Genomic DNA, 27,958 nt, shown 5'->3' on the forward strand with positions numbered 1-27,958 from the left:
ACAGTTTTTTTTATTTATTTTTTTAAATACACTTCAAAGATTTGAAGTTCACTACAAGTTTATGTAAGCGATTCCAAATAGGTCACTGGGTCAGTGAGTAGCAGTTTCTGTTAGGATGCAAAATCAAATCAGACAGTGTGTTTGCAAAAGAGCCGTTAAAATCAGAAGGCTGGAGACCCGAATCCTGTAAAGACAAACCTCATGAACCCTATGAACACACAGAAAGCGATGTTGCATCATACTAAAAATGTCTTTTAACACAAAGTATAACATGGGTGGTTGAGAAGCTTGGTTGAAGATTCACACAGCCAATCAAAGAGTCACATGCACCGGATTTATAGGACAATTACTTAGCGAAATGAAAGGACTACCATGCTTTGAAAGAGAAAGAGGCATGGGTTCATTCGGGGGAGGGAGGCTGCGAGCCTTCAGGCCAGCCGCAAGAAGAAGGAATGCATCTGCCGAAGAATGAGAGAAAGCGAGGGAAAAGAGGGAAAGGCAGAGGAGGAGACAGGGTGGAAAGAGGGAGGGAATAGAGAAGTGTGTGTTTGTAAAGATGTGTATGTGTGTGTAGCATGGCTGTTGAATGAGTGGGCCTTGTGTAGCAGTATTCCGGCTGTCCATGTGTGTTTGTGTGTGTGTGCATTTGCACATGTTTGCGGGATACAGACCGCCGGCAACCGCTAACTGACGGAGAAACTCCACCACACCATTGGTGTTTCTCAAACTCAGCACAAGCCACCTTTGTACGCAGACACGTGTGAGTTTTCGCCTGTGCAATGAGAGGAATGACAGTGTGGAGAGCTCAATGCTTGAGTCTGCTGGTGCTCCTGATCCTGATCTCTCCGCAGGGAAATGCCCACCCGCAGTGCCTGGACTACAAGCCTCCATTCCAGCCTCCCGAGCCCCTGCTCTTCTGCAAGGAATATGCCAAATTTGGATGCTGTGACTTAGACAGGGATAACCAAATTTCCCAGCGCTTCTACCAGATCATGGACTACTTCGATCATTCGGGATTCATGGCCTGTGGGAAGTACATCCGCAGTATTCTTTGCCAGGTGAGTCTCAGGTCAGCGTAATTCTGACTTTAATTAAATTACAGCATGTGGATATTTTAACTTTAGCCCTTTAAATTCTCTGTAGAATATAGAGACGTATAAGACAGGATTGTTGTATAAATTACGTTATTATATTAATTTTGAATAAATAACTTGATAATTAAGGACAAATGTTAATAATGAATTGAATTATTCATGCAGTTTTGATGTAAGTGATGAGATTTTGTCTCATTCATCAGTGTTTATATACAGAGGAAGTTACATCATTGCGTGAGTTACATCATTTGTGTTTTGACTTTGCTTTCAAACGGCTGGATGACTTCTGCATTAGTAATGACTGAGCTATTTGTAGGAATGATGACATCAGTGTAAAATGTGAGATATCTATGAAAATTTCATGTGAATTTTACTCTTCAGTCTTAAAAATAAACCCACACATGATCAGTCAAAGTCAACCAAAACTGAAATCTCACAGTTGATATGTGTCTTTATCTGAGTGTTGGCATTCAGGACACACCAACCAAAACTAGTGTCTGAATGTTAGTCACCTACTTACATCATTGACACTTCAAGGCTGCTGGGATTAAATTATGATATTTGAAAATATGGTTTTGAGATTGCAGTGGGATTTAGATTGGCAAAGGGAACACCTGATTTATTTGACTACTTAGTGGTGAAGCTGAGCTCAATGATTGCCTTTGTTGGAACATTTATCCCAGATACAGGGAGCTGCTTGTGTTCTCCAACCTGCAGGGAAGGGAAATATATGCTTCCTCTCACTAGGCATAGGATGTATCATATTCCTGTGCAAAGGTCAGGGCAACAATGACATTAAATATATATAGAGAAAGAAAGAACAAGAGTAGGAAAGGCTACTAAATATTCATGATACATCAGTTTTGAACCGATCAGGAGTGTGTTTCCCAAAAGCATCGTTAGCCAACTATGTTCGCAAGTTCCGTCGTTATCAGCAGTTCAACAAGTCTGTGTTTCCCGAAACCATCGTTCTAACGAACATTCGCAAACAGCATCGCAGAGTTGTGTAGTTGGAACGACAGATCTCGACCTGTGGTTAGAAGCAGAGTTTCTAGTTTGCATGACATGTGGACTCAATAAATCCTCATCTTGAGCAAAATAAGCAAGCTGACATTCAGTACAACCTGTGTCTTTTATTTAGAATATACAAATGTCATTTACGTCTTTTAGTTTGTCAAGAGATTTAAAGCACCGTTTCTGAAGAGTGCACATGTGTGAACGTGCTCTACTATGTAAGAACGAGACTATGATTGAATCTCGAAATAAAGCAAAATAATTGAGAAAAATGAGAAATAGTCCTCAGATGTCATTTATAGCAAACCATCTAGCGTTAATTCGATCTCAAACAGATTCATTAAAAGAAGTTATAACTCCACCACGTGCGTGACGTCATAAACCAATGTGGTTGAACGACCAATTTGCGACAAAACAGTTTCGGGAAACAGTCGTGACTAGAGCTAGTTGATTTCTTCAACGATGCATCGTACTATGGTAGTTGAGCAGTGAGTTACGTCATTGTATGGGAAACACACCCCTGATTGGTCGAACAGCATTCCAAGTGCCGATATTTCAACAGCACTGGGACTTTTCACTGTTTATATCAGCTTGTTTGTGCTTTCCAGATGTAATGAGGTTAGTAATCCAGGGAAGAAGGAGGCGGGAACCGGCAAACGTTTAACACTTTAATATATAAATAAACACAAAACGAATGTAAAAGTGGCAGCCCCTCATGGACAACTGCTTGCAACACCAAATGACTGGCGTAACTATTTTTTTACAAACAGTTTTTCACCTACTATATAGTAGGGAAGTATGCAATTTCGGATGCAGCCACTGTCTTTATGAGAGAGTCATTGAACTGTTCACTCAGCCGATTCGTGTAAAAATTCTGATTCATTCAGGAACATAACGGCGCTACTGTTTGTTGAACATCAATATCACACTCTCAATAACGTTGCTGATATTGGCTGCAATTCAGAGGTTGCTCGTTTTATTGCATAAATAGTAGAATTTTCCAAAATAATGAATATGCAATCAGTAGTCTTATTCTCAGACATGCCATGTTCTTTAGGCCACACTTTTGGACACCCTCTTGAGGTTTATGATGTTATCACAGACCAGATACAGTACAAATGTTTGTTTCATACGGCATTCCTTATTCTGTTTCAACAGAGAAAAGCTTTAAGGGAAAGCTGTAAACTTATAATTGCCTAAAGAGTGAATGGCACAAGCATGTAAGCTAATGGATTCGAGGTGCAGTGGGGCAAATGTGTTGATGAGTGAAACCCTGCTGAGACCATCTGTTGAACCAAATCCATCAGCGGTTTGATAACAACAGAGATTGTGATCTCCAACAGAGTCTCATAATTACAGAACCTTATAAACAGAATTATTTGAGGGACAGAAAAAGAGGAACGCAATGACTGGACAAAAACTCACAATAGGATCAGAATGTATGGATAGTACATCTGAAGAAAAGCGAGAGTGGGAATTGGTGCTTTTTTCGGCATTTAAAAAAAGTAGACACTTGGTATTGTACTCTGAAGCGTTTACTATAACCTCGCATGCAGTTTAAACATTCAATGTAACACCTCAACTAATCTTATATGATATCTATGAAGTAAAATCAGATGAATAAGTCTGTTATTAGTCATTTGAGGGTGATATTTTACCACATGTCCTCAGAAATCATGAGTTTCTCTGAGTTTTTTCTCCATGCTTGCAGGATATTACATAACCATGTGTGTTGTTTAGGAAATGCTGGACTCATTTATACCACATAACCCACAATACATAAAATAGGTTTATATTTTGTTTGAATTGCTACCAAACATCATTAGAGAGACTTGAAAGATTATTCATCTACATCTCGGCTACGTTACAAAGTCTGCAATGTGTTACGAGCGAGATACCCCATCGATCCAAACCACTTTCTGGTTCATTGTTTGTTTAATGTCATTGTAGTAATCTCAGATGATTTCCAGTCCCGAGCTGGCAGTCTCATTGCCAAGGCTGGCTCAGTCCTCTGATGGGTGTGGTGTTGTGGCTAAGGCATAATGAAGGCTTGGATAGTCCAAAATGTCCAAAAGTCACTGTATTTATAGCTCACATCATCATCACCAGCTGCTGGATTGAATCCCGGGATCCCGACAGCAGAGAAGACGTGCAAGACTGCCACGTTTGCCAGACTATGAGGAGGATGGGAATGAAAAGGCTTACACAGCAAATACATTTCGGATGAATTAGCTGCTTGAGCATTTATAGGGTTAACTGAAGGTTTATTGATGATGGCAGCAAGTCAGTGTTTATGGGCCAATGACAGGACGCAATTTTTTTTATGGATCTATCAATTTATTTAAAAAAATGCAACTCATGCATTTAAAAAATTAAGGTTCTTTATTCAAAACATATTCAAAATTTATTAATATTCAAAATAAAGGTTCTTTTTGGCATTTATGGTTCTATGAAGAAGGTGGGAAAAGGTTAATTATTAAAATGTTCTTCACAAAAAATGGCTTTTTAACAACCGTTTACTGAAAGGTTTGAGGATCCCAAAATCATTCTTCTATGGTATCCATGTAAGAGCAATATATATATATTGGAATCTTTATTTTTAAGAGTGTACTATGACTGTCCTGATATCATAAAGAGGGAAAACCATAATTACACAAACACACACGTATATAAGGATCCCCTAAATAAAAAAAAGAACTATGGTCAGATTAGTGCTTGTTTGACCTCAACGTGATTTGAACACGCAACCTTCTGATCTGGAGTCAGACGCGCTACCATTGCGCCACAAGGCCCTGCACATCTGGGAATTTTCCCTGCACTTCTGGGAATTTGCTGAGCTAGTTATATGGTCTAGCAGTAAGGATTCATGAATTTTATAAAATGCTTGCAGTCAGATTAATGAGTGTTTGACCTCGACGTGATTTGAACACGCAACCTTCTGATCTGGAGTCAGACGCGCTACCGTTGCGCCACGAGGTCCTGCACTTCTGGGAATTTGCTGAACTAGTTATAGGGTCTAACAGTAAGGATTCCTTAAATTAAAAAAATACTTATGGTCAAACTAGGGATTGTTTGACCTCGACGTGATTTGAACAAGCAAACTTCTGATCTGGAATAAGATGCGAGAATTGAGAATTTTATAAAAGACTTGCGCTATATACATACAGTATATATATATATATTTGTTAAAAAATCTAAGAAAAAAATCCATCTGCAACCTTGAATTTTATAAAATGCTTGCTGTCAGATTAGTGATTGTTTGACCTCGACGTGATTTGAACACGCAACCTTCTGATCTGGAGTCAGACGCGCTACCATTGCGCCACAAGGCCCTGCACATCTGGGAATTTTCCCTGCACTTCTGGGAATTTGCTGAGCTAGTTATATGGTCTAGCAGTAAGGATTCATGAATTTTATAAAATGCTTGCAGTCAGATTAATGAGTGTTTGACCTCGACGTGATTTGAACACGCAACCTTCTGATCTGGAGTCAGACGCGCTACCATTGCGCCACAAGGCCCTGCACATCTGGGAATTTTCCCTGCACTTCTGGGAATTTGCTGAGCTAGTTATATGGTCTAGCAGTAAGGATTCATGAATTTTATAAAATGCTTGCAGTCAGATTAATGAGTGTTTGACCTCGACGTGATTTGAACACGCAACCTTCTGATCTGGAGTCAGACGCGCTACCATTGCGCCACAAGGCCCTGCACATCTGGGAATTTTCCCTGCACTTCTGGGAATTTGCTGAGCTAGTTATATGGTCTAGCAGTAAGGATTCATGAATTTTATAAAATGCTTGCAGTCAGATTAATGAGTGTTTGACCTCGACGTGATTTGAACACGCAACCTTCTGATCTGGAGTCAGACGCGCTACCGTTGCGCCACAAGGTCCTGCACTTCTGGGAATTTGCTGAACTAGTTATAGGGTCTAACAGTAAGGATTCCTTAAATTAAAAAAATACTTATGGTCAAACTAGGGATTGTTTGACCTTGACGTGATTTGAACAAGCAAACTTCTGATCTGGAATAAGATGCGAGAATTGAGAATTTTATAAAAGACTTGCGCTATATACATACAGTATATATATATATATTTGTTAAAAAATCTAAGAAAAAAATCCATCTGCAACCAACATGAAACAATGGACCTTCTTTACAATCAAAATTCTGCTAATGTTTTCGCAACGGGCCCTTGAAGCTGCTTAAAAGCCGAATCTTAGACTCAGTGTCCTGAAGTAATCTTGACATGTCTTTGAGAAACTGTTAGATAATAATCGTGTAAATGTTGATGCGTTGATTTGCTTGTTTCAGGAATGCTCCCCGTATGCAGCACATCTGTACGATGCAGAAGACGCCAACACCCCGATGCGGGAGCTTCCCGGACTCTGTGGAAACTACTGTGGGGATTACTGGCTCCACTGCCGGTACACTCTCAGCCTTCTGACCAACTACAATGAAACCTCTGCCATTGAAGAAGACCGAAGCAAGTTCTGCAAATACCTTGAGCTGAAAGATCCCGAGTACTGTTACCCAAACGTCCTCTCTGACGACAAGCTCAACGCCAACCTGGGAGACGTGAAGGCGGATCCGCAAGGCTGCATACAGTTGTGCCTGGAAGAAGTTGCGAATGGTCTTCGCAATCCTGTTGCGATGGTACATGCGAATGACGGTACTCACCGCTTCTTTGTTGCCGAGCAGCTGGGTTACGTGTGGGTTTACTTGCCGAATGGCTCTAGAATCGACAGGCCCTTCCTGAATCTGACCAGGGCGGTTCTAACATCACCTTGGGCAGGAGATGAGCGAGGGTTCCTCTGCATTGCCCTGCATCCTCAGTTCACCAAGGTGAAAAAGGCCTACGTCTACTACTCTGTGTCTGTGAAGAAGCAGGAGAAGATTCGCATCAGTGAGTTCCTCGTGTCCGATTCAGATATGAATATGCTGGATCACTCCTCAGAAAGGTGAGGAGATCTATCTATCTATCTGTTTGTTTAACTATCTATCTATCTATCTATCTATCTATCTATCTATCTATCTATCTATCTATCTATCTATCTATCTATCTATCTATCTATCTGTCTGTCTATCTGTCTGTGTGTGTTCTTATTATACATTTTCTGGCTAGGCTTTCTCAAGCCATTTTCAAAGTTTATCTCATCAAACTTTGTTAAATAGTTTTGATTCAAATTTTTTTTAAATTTAATAATCTTTGATAATTTACATTATTTATCATATGCAGTGGTTCAAGCTTAAAGGTTGGAGAAATGCATTATGTGTTGTTGTTGTTTGAAATACCTTTTTGATACATAGGCTATAATTGGCACATATTCTTTCGTCATTCATCCTCACGTGTTTCAGAAATGATGATGGCAGACAGATACTTGCGGAAACAACAATTAGTTTTGTAGGCAGTGATAGTGGTGTAGCTATTCAGTAGGCTTGGGTATCGAGTATCGATTTGAACCGGGACTAGCTTTGCGATTTTCCCGGAATCGTTCAAAAGTTTAAATTTCGATTCCTAGTTTCGATTCACAGTCCGCCGACCGGAAGAAGAAACCGCTGTCTAAGTTACCAATTTGATCATTTCTAGCCCTATTCTGAACTGAAGTAACCACCTAATCGATTTCAAACTGCCAAATGTTAACTCGCTGAACACTACAGCTGTAGCCTACTTCCCCACATTAGTTAAACATTTGTAAACTGTATCGTACACACGGCATGGTAAATGCGTGTATTACTAGCACAGGTGTAAGCATGGATTGTTATGCTAAACTGCGAACCGATACATTTTATGAGACGCTGTGTGAGTTCCCTTATTACAGTAACTCACAGCGTCTCATAAAATGTATTCAGAGCAAACAACCCTGACGTTAAACCTTAAAAACGTACTTATGTTTTCTTATTCTTCAGTATCTTGCAAGTTACAACCATATTCTCTCGTCCTCTGCTCGTCCGTTTGAAAACTGCGCGCGATGCCGGCGAACGTAAAAAAAAAAAAAAAAAAAAAAAAAATTTATGAAAACACATTTACATGAGTGTAAACAACCTTATTTAGCCTATTTTACCTGATAGCCCATTTTAGCTGTGAAAATAGCAATTGATGGAGAAGGTCAGACTATTTCCTTCAGAAAGACCGTTGGTTAGCTAGCTCATTTAAAATATCCTAAAAAATAATGTTTAAAATAGATTTGATATTTATATTGTAGTTGAAAACAGCCCTGTGAGAAATAGTAGAGTTCATAAAAAGTAAAAAGTTCATAGAATTAAAATTTATCTAAACTTTTTTGACCCTGCCTCTTAAAAGAATCGGAATCGAGAATAGTTAGGAACCGGAATCGAAACAAGGAATTGGAATCGGAATCGGAATCGTTCAAATTCAAACGATACCCAACCCTACTATTCAGATCTTCTCTGATGTGGAGACAATCACAGTCAACAAAGGGTATCCACAAACCATTCGTTTCACAACAAGTAACTTATAAAAATCTGTAAAGATTTCATAGCAAAAAGACACATGAACCAGGACCTAAAGGTGGAATTATACTAAAAGGCCTTTCATTGGCTAATAAAGTCTAAACCATCAGATGACAGAAGGCATGCAGTAGATTGCGTACAACATGTTTTTCAGCAAAGTTGTGATGTTGGTAATTTAGAGGCTTTAGAGATTCATGTATCATTAGGATTTACAGGGTTAAAAAACAGATTCTGAAATGCAGGACTTTCTATCCAAGATCTTTCGTTTAGATGTGTGATTCTCACCCACTTTCGTCAGTCACCGTGATGCTTATTCTGGTTGACAGGACACTTCTAGAAGTTGATGAGCCTGCATCAAACCACAATGGAGGTCAGCTGCTGTTTGGGTTGGATGGCTATCTGTACGTATTCATAGGAGATGGTGGCAAAGCAGGAGACCCTTTCGGAAAGTTTGGGAATTCTCAAAACAAGTGAGTAATCTTCAATTTATCTTTATTTGCCTTAAACTTGCCTTAATGTTATAGAATGTTTTCTAAATCCACCTACATAGATTAATTTATCCTAACATAATAATTTTAATTGTTAATTCAAGTAGAAACGGCTCTTTAAGGTAACAGGTTACTACGTTTATTAACTCATTAATCAAATTGGACAAATCGTTAATCAAATATATATATATTATATAATAAAATTATCTAAGACTGCAATTATTTGTGTGCTAGAAAATGACCACGTCGACCAAACAAAACTGTGTGCTTTTTGCAGTCTTCTTGCGGTTGATACCCAACACTAGGTTGCACCATAAAAGTGGTCCGTTCAAGTAAATCCTCTGTGGAATACAGTGTGGATCATAAGCCGTATGGATGACTTTAATGGTGTTTTTGTCATTTTCGGAGCACAAAAGCCTAATTTAAGCAGTTTAAATCTAGAAGTTTGGCGTACATGTGCCCCAGTTGAGTTATGCATTTAGCCAGACAGCCTCAAAATATTAGCATTGGCCTGCCACCCTCCTTTCCCCATGTGACATGAGCAGACCTGGCAGTGCCTGCCGAATACAGAGAGTGGCACGGTGAAACTCACAGTTGTATAATCACACAGCAAGCCTTTCAGTCTTATAGAGAAACCTGTCGTAGCCACTGAAGTCTTGGAGTCCTGCTGTCGATGACTAAAAGAGAAGTATATACTGGCTTGTACTATATTGTACATGTTGAATTGCAGAGTTGCGTATAGTTACTGATGGTCTTCTGTACCACACACATTATTGAAAAGCTTAGTCTTCAGCTTCATATCAACCTTCTGTGGTGAGAAGATCTAGATTATTGCCTCTGAGCTTTTACTGTATACAAGCCTGTAGAAGCAGGTTTCATTTATTTGTAGAATAAAACACTATCAGCAATCACAGTAACTTAATAAGTAAAATAAAAAAAGGGCTCTGATTTCTGGTTACTTTTGAATGCATGTCAGTACTTGGCTACTTTTGAATGGCTGTAAATAAAGCGAGTAAAGCAGTACATTTCTCTATATATATATATATATTTTTTTATAAAAGCCTCTTTGCAAAGCCTGCATTTACTATAATCACAATGCATGTGATCAATATACTAATCATTTGCATTAACACTTTCACTTTGACAACCCTTATAACACTGCAAATTTATGGATTAAACATTTGTTTTATTGTTTATGATGTGCTATGTCTGAACAGATGCCTCTTGCAAGTTTTACATCTATATATTTATTTATGAATTTATTTATTTATATATGTTGCAGTATTATGTTTGTATCCCCAATATACTGTTATAGTTTTTATTCATATTTTTTTTGTTTGTTTTTTTATTTATATTTATTGATTGTTATTTTATATTAATATTCTATTTTCATTTTCATTTAAGCTAAAAGTTTATATATGGTGTGTGCTTTTGTAATTTTCATTTAAAAAATGTTTATACAGTTTTTATTCATTTTTATTTCAGTTTTAGTTATTTTAGTACATCAAGTTGAAAAATGTTTCCTTGGCAACCAGCTGAAATAAAAGAAGTTTCAATTTTCCTTATATATATATATATATATAGTACCAGTCAAAAGTTTGGAAACATTACTATTTTTAATGTTTTTGAAAGAAGTCTCTTATGCTCATCAAGCCTGCAGTTAAAAAAAAACAAACAAAAAAAAAAAACAGTAATATTATGAAATATTATTACAATTTAAAATAATGGTTCTCTTTTTTAATATACTTTAAAATGTAATTTATTTTTGTGATGCAAAGCTGAATTTTCATCAGCAAGTACTCCAGTCTTTGGTGTCTTATGATCCTTCAGAAATCATTCTAATATGATGATTTATGATCAATGTTGGAAACAGTTGTGCTGCTTAATATTTTTTTTATAACCTGAGATACTTTTTTCAGGATTATTTGATGAATAAAAAGTTAAAAAGAACTGTATTTATTTAGAATAGAAATCTTTTGTAACAATATACACTACCGTTCAAAAGTTTGGGAACAATAACTATTTTTTTTTTAAGAAATTAGTACTTTAATTCAACAAGGATGCGTTAAATTGATAAAAGGTGATGGTAACGATTTATATTGTTAGAAATGTTTTTATTTTGAATAAATGCTGTTTTTATGAATAAATGCTGTTAACGTTTTACTCATCAATGAATCCTGAAAAAAGTATTCCAAAAAATATATATTAAACAGCACAACTGTTTCCATCATTGATAATAACTGAGTATCAAATCATCATATTAGAATGATTTCTGAAGGATCATAAGACACCAAAGACTGGAGTACTTGCTGATGAAAATTCAGCTTTGCATCACAAAAATAAATTACATCTTAAAGTATATTAAAAAAGAGAACCATTATTTTAAATTGTAATAATATTTCATAATATTACTGTTTTTTTTGTGTGTGTGTGTTTTTGTTTTTAACTGCAGGCTTGATGAGCATAAGAGAATTCTTTCAAAAACATTAAAAATAGTAATGTTTCCAAACTTTTGACTGGTACTGTATATATATACATATATGAATATACATATACAGGTGCTGGTCATAAAATTAGAATATCATCAAAAAGTTGATTTATTTCAAGAATTCAACTTAACAGGTGAAACTAATATATTATATAGACTCATTACATGCAAAGTGAGATATTTCAAGCCTTTATTTGTTATAATTTTGATGATTATGGCTTACAGTTTACGAAACCCACGAAATCAAAATCCCAGAAAATTAGAATATTACATGAAATCACACAGTAATTACACAGTGATACCATGGTCATTGAACCAGGTTTTGGTTCTTTTGGCAGTGTGGGCAGGTGCAAATCCTGCTGGAAAATGAAGGAAGCATGAAGTGCTCTGGAAATGTCCTGGTAGACGGCTGCGTTGACTCTGGATTTAATAAAGCACAGTGGACCAAAGTCCTCTTTTCTGATGAGAGCAAATTTTGCTTCTCATTTGGAAACCAAGGTCCCAGAGTCTGGAGGAAGAATGGAGAGGCACACAATCCAAGATGCTTGAAGTCCAGTGTGAAGTTTCCACAGTCTGTGTTGGTTTGGGGAGCCATGTCATCGGCTGGTGTTGGTCCACTGTGCTGTCCACTCAACGCAGCCGTCTACCAGGACATTTCCAGAGCACTTCATGCTTCCTTCAGCAGACAAGCTTCATGGAGATGCTGACTTCATTTTCCAGCAGGATTTGCACCTGCCCACACTGCCAAAAGAACCAAAACCTGGTTCAATGACCATGGTATCACTGTGTAATTACTGTGTGATTTCATGTAATATTCTAATTTTCTAATAAAGCTGTAAGCTTATGACAAATAAAGGCTTGAAATATCTAACTTTGCATGTAATGAGTCTATATAATATATTAGTATCACCTGTTAAGTTGAATTCTTGAAATAAATCAACTTTTTGATGATATTCTAATTTTATGACCAGCACCTGTATATGATGAATTGAAAATTGAATATACAATATAATTAGGCCTATACAAAAAGGCCAAATTATTTTTTAATGGTTTTAGTTTTAGTAATAAATAATGACCCTGGTCTGAAGTTGATTGGTATTAACATAATAATCTATAAATCTAATCCAATAAATAACTAATCTAATAATTAGATGAAAATAACAAAGCAGAAAAAAAGATACATTGAATGAAGGACAGATCTAAGCCAGGAGAAGCTTTAGTTCTTTTCACAGGAGGGAAAATGAGCCTCTTTACGGACAGGTCAAGCCCACGCCAGTGTCAATATTGACATACGGCATTGTGGGATGTGAGAGGCCTAGCATGAGTTTAGCAAGGATGCGGGTAAGAGAGAGAAAAGGATCAGCAGACGTTGCAAATGTTTAAGACTATAGTCTTACGAGTGCAATCTTATGGGGATCAGTTACTTCTATTACTTTAATCTTATACAAACCCTTTTTATATTTTACTTCTCTCAAGTAAAAACAAACTCTGTGATGTTACAGGTCCACTCTTCTAGGCAAAGCCCTGCGAATCGACATAGACAACAACGATCATGGCGCCCCCTACAGTATCCCATCAGACAATCCTTTTGTAGGAGAGAGCGGCTCGAGGCCGGAGATCTACGCCTACGGTGTGAGAAACATGTGGAGATGTTCAGTCGACAGGGGCGATCCAGGCAGCGGCCAGGGCCGAGGCAGAATGTTCTGCGGGGATGTTGGGCAGAATAAATATGAGGAAGTGGATCTGATCGAAAATGGAGGGAACTATGGATGGAGGGCAAAAGAAGGCTTCTCCTGTTACGACAACAAACTATGCTCCAACTCGTCACTCAGTAAGCAAACCTTTCAATTTTCAATGACCCTACAAGTTCAATTAAACCATCAAAATAAGGATAATATTTTATATATTTATTTAAATACAATGCAATGACAGAAGCCTGGTGTATGAGCCTGGTTATGCGGGCATTGGGGTGCACACATATCTGACTAAATTATTTGGCAAAAAAGGCAAACTACAGTTACAGGCTTTATTTTACTATGCAAACATTAGAAAAAAAATGCATAGGATATAAGGCATTTTGGTTACACTTTATTTTAAGGTGTCATTGTCACAGTGTAATTATATATTTTAGTACTGAGTAATATTAAGCAACTACATTATAGGGTTAGGGTAGGATTAGGGTTTGGTTGAGGGTTAGTTGCATGTAATTATGCATAATTTAATGTTATTACTATGGTAAGAACATTTAACATGCAACAAGGACACTGTAAAATGAAGTGTTACCGGCATTTTTAATGCCTCGAACAGAAAGAGAAGCTCAAACGTGCCGCGCAACACGAGAATGAGCCTCATTGGCTCATGCTTGAGCTTGCATTTACCACAACTGATGTGTGAGTTGATGGATGAATGTTTATATGTGAATAAAAGCCTAAATTAAATCTGTTCATCATTTAAAGCAATCGTGTCTCTTCAGAAAATATGGACTTAACCGCTCATTTAGATTTCTAATGATCTCTATAGTCTTACGAGTTTGTAATGACAGGATATCATTTTCAATTTTGGGCGTCTATGTTGTGAACGTCAAAAAGAAATATATTTAATGAATTTATTGAGTTGCTTCAAATATTATTATTACGGTAGCACTTTATTTTACAGTCCTGTTCCCTTTATACTGTATTTACTTATTACAATTATTACAATAATTGAGTAATAACTAGGTAATACTAACCCTGAATCTACCCATAAACCTATACTTTCTGAGTTAAGTACACTGTAAGTACACGTACTGTAGAATAAAGTGCAACCATTATTGCTTTCTTTAGTTTTTGTTTCTTTAAGTCAATTTACAAGGTAACCCAGACAATTCTGATGTTTACAGTAATTTAATACATTTTATGCACTTTACAAATGTTGAAGTAACGAATTTGTTGTATTGGACAAGCTAATCTCTAAACCTGTAGGCTAGTATATAATCAGACAAACAACATAAAAGCCTGTCATTTTATTCTCATAAAAAAAATCTCTTCTGAAGAAAATATTTGAAAACTACTTTCTTTTAAAGTTATCCTTTCTTCATTTATGTTAAAGATTTTTATGAATACAGCTCCAGTTTCACAAACTGCTGTTGGTTCCAGTTGAGTTTTGACGAGTATATGAGATGAAAATATCTTTATTTTACCTTTCCCATAGACGATATTCTTCCGATATTTGCTTACCCACATAAAATCGGCAAGTCTGTAACTGGCGGCTACATCTACAGAGGCTGCCAGATGCCCAATCTGAATGGTCTGTATATCTTTGGGGATTTTATGAGTGGGTACGTATGTTTTCTCTAGTACTTGAATTATAGTCCAATATAATAAAATATAAACAAGAATATAGACTAATGCATGCTACTTTCCCATAATGGCTGATTTATTTCACTGTTTGTATGATTACTATGCACTGAATATATCAGACTTCTCCCATTGTATGCATCCTAGGCGCCTGATGTCCCTAAAGGAAAACACGGAGACGGGAAAATGGAACTATAAGGAGATTTGTATGGGCTCTGACAAAACGTGCAGTTTCCCTAAACTTATAAACAGCTACTACAAGTATATCATATCATTTGGCGAAGATGAGGCAGGTAACTTGAGAGCAGATCTGTGTGTGACTATTTTTAGGGTCTTCAACAGCTTTACATTTTCTCCAATATACAGTCATGTGGCGAATTAGCTCAAATAAAGGGAATATATAATTAATAATTAATCATACTGGTTATGATCAATTATTACCTACACATTTTAAATCACCCAAAAAGGGAATACATGGCCCATGTATTTGAATCTCTATATATAGATAATTAACCCTAACGAATTATAATCAGTTATGAATATACAGACAGGCTATAGATCAAATTTCAGAATAACCTTTAACAGAATTAATTTCACATCGAATAATCCGCTCGTCCACCAAACCGACCGTACGATCTTCTTATCAACTCTCAAGAAGGATTATAAACTCTTGAGAAAGGTCATTCTTCTGGTCATGAAGAATAACTTTCTATTCTATAAGATTACTTCCTAAAGTAGGCTACTCATCAATATAAAGCTTGTAGCTAAAGGTCACACATTTAAGAGACTTTGTTCGGTGAGCAGCAGACAGAGACAATCAAGCGTATAATGGGTTTTAATAAATCAAACTCCAAAAACATAAGACGACATTTAAACAAAGAATATAAACAATAACGAAAGTAAATGAGTATAATGAGTCGATCTCTCCACATTCAAAATGTTTGTATATAGTACATATCCATATTTTGCTATATATAAAATCAACATTTGTAAATGATTTTAAATCACTAAAGCCATTAAGTACACAGTCGTGTACCTTTGTCATTTTGTTACGATCTTTAATAATGTTTTTCTTCAAATCAAAGTTGTGATTCACCTCGTCCCTGGTTGGCTTGGTTCATGGCTTATAACTCTTTAAAGAAGACTTTTATAAAATCCCTATGGGAAAAATGAATGGAAAAAATACTTTCGGAAACCAGCGCCACTAAAAAAGGGGGTGAGACCTGTACTCTATAGAACCTTAAAGGGGTTCCCATCATGGGATCCTTTTATAGATTTAGTTTTAATAAATTATTGTTCTTTTAATTCAAGTTTATAAATTAGACAGCTCGTAAACATACTTCATTAGTAGAAAAAATCAAATAAACCATTAAACATGGAAGTATTATGCAGTCATTTAAGACACTTCTCCTTATATAGAACCTTTTTGGCATAAAGGGCTCTTTAAAATTGAGGCTTCTAGAACCCCATTGAACCGTTTTTCCTCCTAAGAGTGTGTCTGTGTTTCAGGTGAGCTGTACTTCCTCGCGACAGGAGCGGCGAGTGCCACAGCCCGAGCCGGAGTGGTGTATAAGATAGTGGATCCCTCGAGGTACACACACTGTATTGATACTGACACACTCAAAAAAATAAACTGTTGAACAAACTTGATTACATTAAGGAAAACTTTTCCACGAAAATGAATTACATTTTTCCAACAAAATCTAATTTGTTTGAAATGATTTGTTGTAATCTTGTTGTATGAACTTAAATTCATTTAGTCATTCCTGCTAGATAAAGTTTTGTCAGGTTGACTACATTTAATTTTTGCCCTGCCTAAAATCGCCAACATTATAATTTTAGCTATTTTGACTCTACAGTTATTTCCAATGATAGAAGCTACTAGTGTTCAATTTAATTAAAACCACCTTTCACAGAGAAATATTGAATATTACTTACGCAGGTCTGCGAATGAGGTTTAATGCATGTATAGTGTATACGAGTGCCCACAGCCCTAAACTAAACACAGTCGCCACTGTTGTGGCAAAAATTCTCATTAAACAATCATCACTGCGTAAGAGACACTCTGAAATCAAATGATCATTAAAAGTATTTTATTCTTGCAAGAAGGCCCAGTTGCCACACAGAAGTCACAAGTACAGTCTGTGGAACAAGTGCGACAACGAGGGAGGAAGAAACAGAGCCTTTCCAAGGTCTCTTAGAGGCCGGCTCTTATCTATAGAAGGACAGGTTTTCTAGTGATCTAATTCTTCTGAGTTTATTCCTACAAACTCAGAAGTCCCAAATGGGACCACCTCTGATCCCAAGGGGTCAGAGGTTCCCTTTTCAGCTGTCTCCCCCTTTGTCTCACAGTGTTTGTCTCAAACCCTGTCCTTGTACGCCACCTCGTGACACGGATGACTGCTGCTTTTAACCCTCTTTACACATTATCATCGTCCTTAGAAAGAAAGAATAAGAAAGTAAGAAAATGAAAAACACCCCCCCATTTACCAAGTTACTGTAGCTTCCGCTACTTCCACCATATGCCTAATTTTATCATTTTCGCCAGTTGAACAGACATTCCAGTACTCGTATTCACCCATGAATAACAAAATTATCAGAATAACACATACAATCATAACTCATACATTTTGCCTTTTCCATTAATTCACACCCATCTACATATTTCCTAACCATTTTCCTAACCATTTTCCTAACCATATTTAGTTAACTTTTAATTCAATCGGGCAATGGTTTTACTTAGTAAGCTCTATTTAATACCCTATTTAATAAAATCTAACCAGAAGAGTCTTGATGATTGTATCCATTCTATCCAATGTGGTTGTTAAAAATTAACTCAGACTTTTCCATTACAGACCGACTGTCTTTTTGCTTATGATTGTACTTCACATCATTGAATAGATTTTCTACTTTTCCTGAAAACATTTGCACCAATCAAATCATTAGATATCAATACTAAGCCCTAGTTTGATTTAATAAAATAAAATCATCAAAATCGTCACAAAACAAATTATTCTGCTAAACTTAAACCATTAGTTGGTCCAGATCCTCCTCCAGGTGTGTTGATCATCTCGTTTGCCCCATGGACATTCCGTCTTCACCAGGGTGACTCTTTGCGAGTCGTTGCAATGGGCTTTCCCTCGCTGGCAAGGGAGGTACGTTATCAGCACGTTCCTTGATCCCTCACTGCCCTCCGCGTCGGTGCATGGGGTTGCTGAGGTTGGTTGGTGTAGTCTAAGGTGAGAGGCGTGGACCCAGGTCTCACACTCTCCGAACATTTTCCGATCCTTACAAGATTTTTCCTTAGATCCCGACCGCACCTCCACTGGAATTAACCATTTCCTGCCTGCTGTCACCTGTGAATGCAGGCCCTAGCTATTTTGTTATTGACCGCTTGTCTAGCTGGTCGTCCCTTTTGGTGTGACCTGTGGAGTCAACAGCCTGAAACATATTGTCACCAGATAATTTTGCTCACTGAATAGCACTGAAAAACCTGAAAAAAAAAAAAAAAACACTCAACCCACTTTGCTCATGTTAACAAAACAATATTTATATATTTGGAACAGAATCAGTTCTGTTTGACACAATCCATCCTGACATTCTGCAAAAGGAAAATTTGAAGTTATGCGCTGCGCAAGGTGTGGCCTTTCATTCTGCCCTGTATCAAAAGTCTGCATGCTCTGTAAAGAAAAACAAATGTCGAGGTTATTGTCAGATAGTAAAGTACACATAGTTTCTTTTGTCTGCTGTGCTGCCTTCACTGCCGCATCTGCCCTAGCGTTTCCTGTTGAAACAGTCCTTGTTATTAGCACACTTACAGACAGCAATTTTGTTAGGGAGAAGAATGACTTCTTACAGGGCTTTTACCCAGTTAAACCCAGTGTCCTCCCAACATTTATCGTCCCACTGCGATTGCATTCATCAAATTTGAACCCCTTGGTATGGCAATTGTTACCATCCCCCTTTTGATGCATGATTCAATCAATTTACCTTAATGGTGTTTGGGTAAACACTAACCCAAACATTGTCCTTCAGCCAAATTTCCCCCCAGACATCTTTCTCTGCCTCTGAAACAAAACATTACGTAAGCCACAATCTCATCTTCTTATCTAATAATTTGAAGGGCACCGGCCCTGAGTCTCACGGTTTTTCAGGCCTGTTATTTAGTCTCTTAAGTCAGTCATCTACAAACATTTTTCAATGTCAAAGTCATCAATTGTTTCTATCAAGTCAGGTCGTGGTGTACAGACTTGGTCAGTGTCAGTCAAACAACATTCTCCTCCTTTGTTCACTTCACAATATTCATAAATGTGAGGGGCTCTCTGGATAATTTGATATTGACTTAGCCAATGTGTCACTTTGTTGTTGCCATCAAATCTATAACATTTTCATTTATCACAACGATTCCAATTTACATAAATACTTAAACTGATCCAGAAAGTAATTCAAATCAACACCATAAATGACAAAAGTAATTACTGCCAGACAGAGCTTGATGACTAATCAACTTAAAACTTGCCCCGTGTTCTGTCTTGTCTTTTCATCAGATTTTTGCTTCTTTCAAATTTGTTATTTGCCTCAACCCATCTGTAATGATAAAACTCCATCCAGAGGTTAATGACACAACATACACACTATGGGGACAGAATAGCTCCCCTAAACTAACCCATACCAAACATGAATCAACACTCATAAAACATACAGTACAATGCTGTCACCATCCAACACACACATTCCTGACTATGAACCGCTCATATTCTCATATTCATATCCTTTGGTGTTTACTCTAAACATATATTTAAATTTTAAAAAAGATTTTAAACTTCTCATTTTCCTGTAGCTTTTATCTAATTTTACATGGTCTCTTAACCAGTTTCAAAGCTGTTCATTATTCATTTTCTCTTAGAAAAGTCAGCTGGGTTGTTTTGGTTCATTATCATTATTTTGCTTCAGCTTGCTTTAGCAGGCCGATAACAGAAAGACAGACAGAGTACCATCCCTTCCTCCACTCAGCAGTCTCTCTCACTATAAACAAATAATCTTTTCAACAGCCTCCTAAGACTGTAACTTAGACAAAATCTAATAATAAATTCATTACAATAACCTTTGACCATTCACCTTTGTTATCCAGACTTTTCTTGAATCTACAAAAGCTGTCTTCATCTTTAGCCACCAACATGTCTAACAACCTTCAGGAGTTAAAACTATCTTACAGGCATATTATTTCAATATCAACACTTCTATAATTTTTCCTTTTTCCCTTGCCCATAAGGCAACCAGCATCATGTTCCTGAAATAAATACATTTTTGTTACTGTCTCCACAAAAAATAATGACTATCACCTCATGGTCTCAGCTGGCTCTTGAAAGCCCATTCCCATTAGCTCTTAATCTATAATTTTCTTCTCTTCAGGGTATTGTCCCCTGGCATAGTTGCAGACACTTGTCATAATGAAAAACAAGCCATACAATGAATGCGGTTTCTGGTTAGTGGTATAGAGGAACTCACATTTTCTGGGTCAGACTGCCGTTTCAGCCACAACACACTCAGTCTCAGATAAGCAAACTGTTTCAGCCAATCACAAGCTTATCTTTTGAAAGCAAAACATCAGTTCCGAGTTTGTAAGAACAAACTTAGCAGTATCAGAAAACTAGCAGGGAAGCCTCTCCTTGTTTAGATAAGGGCCTGTAAGCAGAAGACCTTGAAAGCAGTATAAAGACTCCTCTGCCCTCCCTCTCGTCGTCTCACGTGAACCACAGACTATACTGTCTACCTCTGTGTGTGTCAACTGGGCCTTTCCTTGCAGGGAAATAAATTAATTTTAATGATCATTTGATTCCAGACTGTCTCTTATGCAAAGATGATTGTTTAATGAAAAAATTGCCACTACACCACTCTTCTGCATAATGGTAACCACAAAATTCAAACACATTACAGAAAGTCCTCTAAGTTTCTAACATAACTGAATATTAAACACTAACATTAACTAACAACATCTTTCCATTTACAGAAAAACACATAAAATAACACGTTTATCCCTAAATGTACCCTCCTAATGCAGTCCCTTGCAAAGCATGCTGGGAACTACAGATCCACTGCCCAGTTAGCTGTCAACAAAAATGATTCATGTAGTTTTCACACAATTTAAGTAAACTTCAGTTTTAAATATATTAGGTTGATTGAACACAATTAAATTAAGTTGTGACAAAATATTAAACAATTGTGTTACTTTTGCTTATTTTAATTAATTAAATTTAACAAGAGGCAAAAATTCATTTTTTGAGTGCAGACTGTAGACGGGGTTCAGTTTTGTTAACATCCACTTAATAAAACTTTACATGATGGTATGATGGTAATGCAGAGCTGTAGTAGAAAAAACAACCTCCTCCCCTGCCTAATCTGATTGTCTATATTGATTATACCAAAACGCCTCTTAGAATATATCAAAATAAATTAATAAATGAAAATATAGTGATAGCGCTTTTTAGGGGCAATATTAAAGGAATAGCTTACTCAAAATAAAAATCCTGTCATTTATTCTCTCTGATGAGCAATAGTTAAAGTTTTTTCTTTCTGTTGTTGTTCGATTATGTGTGTAAGCAGGGCCTAAAATTAGCAAGCGCCAAGCGCCAAATGCGAATAATAAAACAGGTGTTGGCGAGTGTATGAAATGTGCCAGTTGGCCGGTAATATTTTTAATGAATTCTAACAATGCAATTTTGTGAAAACATAACAGTAAAACAAACATGAAGATCGCTCGGGACAATTAACAGGCCAGCGCTGCATCGTCACAAGAGTTTAAGCTGTATGGAAAGTTTTGTGTGCGCAAACATCTGAAGCAAATACTGAATTGAGCTCTCTTTCACGTCTTCATGCTCTTGAATGGACAAATTCACAAAAAATGTGTCAAAAATGCCCATCTCTGCGAGTATCCAAGTAAACATAACCGGTTATGGCTTAAATACAGTGCTATGCATAAGTTTAGACACTAATGCTAAAGTTGACTAAAAAGAGGAATAAAAAATCATCTTTTGGAAATTGAACTTAATGCCTTAATTAAAAAAATTAGGAAAAATCCAACCTTTAAGGACACCAATTTTCTTTGTGAATGAATAATGTATCGTAAATAAATAAATGTTCTTCCTTAAAATACAGGGTGCATAAGTCTGGACACCCCTATGTTAAATTCCCATAGAGGCAGGCAGATTTTTATTTTTAAAGGCCAGTTACTTCATGGATCCAGGATACTATGCATCCTGATAAAGTTCCCTTGGCCTTTGGAATTAAAATAGCCCCTCATCATCACATAGCCTTCACCATACCTAGAGATTGGCATGGTTTTATTTCAGTTAGCCTAATAGCTGGTTTGATTTGCATTGAGAGATGATCTTATGGAAAGTACTCCATGCCAATCTCTAGGTAGTGAAGGCCATGTGATGATGTGGGGCTATTTTAATTCCAAAGGCCAAGGGAACTTTATCAGGATGCATAGTCTCCTGGATCCATGAAGTAACTGGCCTTTAAAAATAAACATCTGCCTGCCTCTATGGGAATTTAACATAGGGGTGTCCAGACTTATGCATCCTGTATTTTAAGGAATAACATTTATTTATTTACAATACATTATTCATTCACAAAGAAAATTGGTGTCCTTAAAGGTTGGATTTTTCCTATTTTTTTTAATTAAGGCATTAAGTTCAATTTCCAAAAGATGATTTTTTATTCCTCTTTTTATTCAACTTTAGCATGGGTGTCTAAACTTAGGCATAGCACTGTAAATGTAAACAGTAGAGGAAGATGTATAACAGTATCAGTGTATTGGATCCGTGCATTAGTCTTAAAGTGACAGCAGCCTGATATTTATACTGCTGTCTGTATTTTTAATATTAATCAAACAACAAAAGGCAAAGAAACAAAATCATTGACTGATCTTGACTGAATAACTTTTGTTTATTAATCTATGTTTATTTATGAAGACTATGCAGTGTTAGTTTACATTTGATTACTTTATTCAATGTCTCTACCTGAAAACTACTGTTACTTGTCTTTAATAATGTTTAGTTAGCATTGTAGTTTTAGCTTTGGTATCGAAATTGGAACAGAGAACAGTTTAATGAAAAATGTTTGTGGCTGGTAAATCTTCTTAAAGGAGAACTCCGGTCAATTTTAACATTGAGCTCATTTTTTTGTAAATTTGGAGTGTTGTCAGTACAGAGAACAACGACAAAAATCAGTGTTGCCTACACCGTGTTATCCTCTTTTTAAAATTTGCACCCTGTTGACTTCAATGGGGCAAGTTTTAAACCTGCTTTTAGCCTCTTAACATCCTTGATGTGTCATTACAAGTGCACAGCCATGTTGAGTGATTCCTTTAGAGTGAACACGGGTGAATCTGACTGCAGTAGATGTGAAAGATATTAATAAAAGTGATGTTAATTCAGCCAGCGCTCATACCTGTATTTACATCCTGTTTTCAGCTGAAGTCCACAGTAGTCGATTGTCGAGTTTGCGCAGTTAGTTAGTTACCTATGATCACGCGCGTGGACTTAGACCGAAAACAGGAAATAAACACAGGTATGAGCGCTGGCTGAATTAACATCATTTTTATTCATATCTTTCACATCTACTGCAGTCAGATTCACCCGCGTTCACTACGAAGGAATCACTCACATGACCTGTGCACTTGTAATGACACATCAAGGATGTTAAGAGGCTAAAAGCAGGTTTAAAACTTGCCCCATTGAAGTCAACAGGGTGCAAATTTTAAAAAGAGGATAACACGGTGTAGGCAACACCGATTTTTGTCGTTGTTCTCTGTACTGACAGCACTCCAAATTTACAAAAAAATGTTAAAATTGACCAGAGTTCTCCTTTAAGTCACCGGCCATTGGCAGGTGTGGCAAAAAGCTAGTTTTAGGCTCTGGGTGTAAGGTATGTTTGTACTTACTGTTAAAAGCTGTGAAATTAACAGTTGGACATTTTCTTCACTATTTAGGAGGGCCCCTCCAGGCAAGTGCAGCTTTAAGCCCACTCCAGTCAACATCAAGGGCAAACTGATTCATTTCAGTCCTAAAGAAGGTAAACAAGCACTCCTTCTTCCCATTGAAGGCGTGAGATTTGAGTAGGGCTGCACGATTAAGAAAAATACTACCAAAATTGTGATATGGCTTAGTGCATGTGGATTATCAAATGGCGAAGACTGCGATTGAATGAAATGAATGCGCTGCGTGTTTCAGACTGAAGCGCAGCACTGTGTTTATTTACACGTGAGCAACTCTTGATTTGCCGGTGTTTTCAGCGTCTCGGTTCACAGTAAATGCTGCTCCTCGTGAACTCCATCTGAATCTGCTCTGAGTTTGAGTCATTTTACCGTGCATTTGGAAACACAACATGTGCCAACCATCTTCATATTCTAAAAATTAGAAAATAATGCATTCATATACTAGATGAAAATGAGATGTTTATCAACAAAAGATTAACAGCTCCCTGCTGTTTACAGTCAAAATAAACGTTTGATAGTTTAACATTTAAAAGTAAAGGAATTAAACATAAGTAATGTAATTTTACAGTTGTAATGTTAAATACAATTATATTATTTTTCTAAAATTCTAAAAATGTTCTATTTTTCTAAAATTTCTATTATTAATTTTCATATTCTATATAATTATATTATAATTTCTATATTTTTATTTAGTAATAATAATAATAATAATAATACAATTATTATGGCAACACTTTACAATAAGGTTCTATTAGTTCACATTAGTTAACTACATTAGTTAACGTTGTCTAACAATCAAAAATAATACTAAAGCATCTATTAATCTTTGTCAATGTTAATGTAAACATTTAAAAATGCATTATTAAAATCATAAGTTGTATCTGTGAATATTATTTAATGGAGCTGAGCTGACATGAACTCTAAGTTAATGCATTAACTAACATTAATTAATGGAGCCTTATTGTGAATTATTAATATTATTACAAACATAAATTACTCTGAAATGTTAATTGTGAAATTGAAAGATGAGTCTGTGGTAGTCTATGGTAGAGTAGTGAGTTTAATGTGAAACTCGAGGTCGGGGACCAAGGTCCTTTGATTCCTTCCCTAGAGCTCTTCCCGTCTGATTTAAGGGAAAAATCTAATCTATTGGAGACGTCCAATAGATTACTTAGGCGCGCTGAAAGAACACCACAGACATAGTACAATCAACATGGGAAAATCTCACAGTAAAACAAGCAGTTGTGAAAAATATGATACACCGGTGTTGTGCCAGATGAGAAGTGTATCTATGTATCATCTTTTTACTCTTGTAATTCCTTTTAGAACTGTTTTAATTTTCCTTGCTTTTATTTTGTGATTATTTAATTACATTCTGTGTAAAGCACTTTGAATTGCCATAGTGTATGAAATGTGCAATATAAATAAACTTGCCTTGCCTTGCCTTATTATCATACAAAATATATATTTTTTAGAACAATATTGATAATCACAAAAATCTGGCCAAATCATGCAGCCCTACGAACATCACAGCAATCGCAATTGCAATCACTAGAAAGGGTGATTGTTCTGCTAGTTTTTTGACTCTCTGTTTGATTTGTTCCACAGAGTTCGTGATTAACAAAAAACCCTCAACGACTGCCATTCCCAAACCAAAGCCGACCAAACCCAGTTCAACCTCACGGCCGCGAGCACCACAAACGACAACTCGCAGGACGCCTCCAGCGACCACAGTCCGCCACTCTACGCCTCGTCCACGCGCTCTCCACACGACCCCTCGGCCACTGACCCCCGCCAGGCCCTCGTACTGGACCCCGGCACCCAAACCCACCGCCAGGCCCTCGTACTGGACCCCGGCACCCAAACCCACCGCCAGGCCCTCGTACTGGACCCCAGCACCCAAACCCACCGCCAGGCCCTCGTACTGGACCCCGGCACCCAAACCCAACACCCCTGCCAGGCCCTCGTACTGGACCCCGGCACCCAAACCCACCGCCAGGCCCTCGTACTGGACCCCGGCACCCAAACCCAACACCCCTTCCAGGCCCTCGTACTGGACCCCGGCACCCAAACCCACCGCAAAGACCCAAACAGGCAGACCTGGGAAACGAGGTCGAGGGAAACCCCGGAGGAAAGGCGAGCGCAGGGGTCGGCGTCGATCCGGGACAGTGAGGCTGGTCAGCGCCGACGGGTGGAAGGACCGCGGCCGGGTCGAGATCTTCGTGCGTGGCGAATGGGGAACGGTGTGCGACGACATGTTTAACACGCAGGCCGCGGCGGTCGTCTGCCGGCAGCTGGGATTCCCCGTGGTCGAGCGCGTGGCGAAGAGAGCAGAGCTCGGAGCGGGAGCCAGCGGAGTCAGGATCCTGCTGGACGACGTCGAGTGCGAAGGGACGGAACGGACTCTGTTACACTGCAAACACGCCAAACTGGGCAAAAACAACTGTTCCCATGACGAGGATGTTGGGGTGGTGTGTGGCCATTATGAACATGCAGTGGAGTGAAAGACAGTGATGCCACAGACCAAAAATACAACTGTTTACAGAGAAACTGTCCATTTGACAGAACAAATATATATATATTATCATTTAAAATGACCTACTATAAAATTATGACGAACTGGAAATTCCCCCATTGCAACTAGAAGAGAATCAGTGTTTTGTTTTTGAATAAAGACACAAATGAAATATCATATTAGACCAGTGGTTCTCAACTTCAGTCCTTGGGACCCGTTGTTTTGCACATTTTGTATGTCTCTCTTATCTGACACACTCAGTTCAGTTCATGGAGTCTCTCCTGACGAGCTGATGATCTGGTTCAGGTGTGTTAAATAAGGGAGACATACAAAATGTGCAGAGCAGCGGGTCCCGAGGACTGGAGTTGAGAACCACTGTATTAGACTATATGGATGGAGAGATAGAACAAAAATATGATTGAATAAGTAAACTGCACTCACAAGTTATACTCATCAATCAAACACACATTTTAATAATATTTTTTTCCACACTGAATCATGCACTACACTGCGGTGAGTTGTTGACCATCTCACACAAGAGATATAAATGTATTAACTTTTTTTATATTTTGACAACACTTTACAATAAGGTTTCATTAGTTAACAAGAACTAATAATGAACTGCATTCATCAATCTTAGTTAATGTTCATTTCAACATTTACTAATACGTTATTAAAATCAAATGTTGTGTTTGTTAACATTAGTTAATGCACAGTGAACTAACGTAAACAAACAATGGACAGCTGTATTTTTATTAATTAATGTTAACAAAGATTAATACTGTAAAAATTGTATCGATAGTTCATAGCTCGTGTTAGTTCATAAATTAACTAATGTTATGAAACTTTATTGTAAAGTGTTACCCATCATTTTTTCCTCATAAGAATTGTGAAATTAATTAAAATAAATAAATAAAACCGAAAGATTAAAGTATATCCACCTAGCAATCATGAGATTTTGCAGATTGTCTTTTTCAGGTTATTGCTATGTAAATATTGCATTTTTGTTGCACATTCTAAATGATGATTGTTTTTAATCACAAATGCTGGACATTCTTTGTTGTATTGTAATAATTAAAACATTTAAATAAAATCGTTTGCATAATCGTTGTGAGGATCGCAAAGTTGTATTCAAATCTTGTATAGCCTATATCAATTACAATATCTTCCGTTGCTGTTTGGATGTTGGTGTGGTGGATGTGATGGTTTTCCTAACTTAACTGATCTGAAACAAACTAAAAAAAACTATTAAATAAACACTGAAGCACACAATGGACAAGACTTCTTCTCTCCTCCTCAAAAATAGCGTGATTTTTCATTTTTCCCCAAATCGCTCATGTTATCGACGGCTTAATCACGTGATATTTGTTACTTTTCACAGCGCTGGTTAAGCTAGACCAATCACACGGTTTTGTTTTGTTTTTTGTTTTTTTTGTCATCGCAGAGGAAATTTTGATGCAAGCGTACTCTTGTATGTCAGCCTTCTGTCCATGAAATTATTATCTGTAAACGTTTATACTTTCTAGTATACCAATGTCTCCAATACAATC

The 27,958-nt window shown here is 37.2% G+C and overlaps 1 protein-coding gene across 1 annotated transcript; it reads left to right on the forward strand.

Annotated features, from left to right (window-relative positions):
• Positions 1-563: 563 nt before the first annotated feature.
• On the forward strand, positions 564-27,529 carry LOC307159764 (HHIP-like protein 1). Its single transcript, XM_079873344.1, has 9 exons — positions 564-1,058; positions 6,422-7,068; positions 8,908-9,051; positions 13,060-13,388; positions 14,747-14,873; positions 15,040-15,185; positions 16,402-16,483; positions 23,888-23,970; positions 25,502-27,529. The coding sequence occupies exons 1-9, from the start codon at positions 780-782 to the stop codon at positions 26,395-26,397; spliced, it is 2,733 nt and encodes a 910-aa protein (XP_079729470.1). The 5' UTR covers positions 564-779; the 3' UTR covers positions 26,398-27,529.
• Positions 27,530-27,958: the final 429 nt, after the last annotated feature.

Source organism: Squalius cephalus (assembly GCF_949319135.1).
Source record: "Squalius cephalus genome assembly, chromosome: 6".
In the NCBI taxonomy this organism is placed as follows: Eukaryota; Metazoa; Chordata; class Actinopteri; order Cypriniformes; family Leuciscidae; genus Squalius; species Squalius cephalus.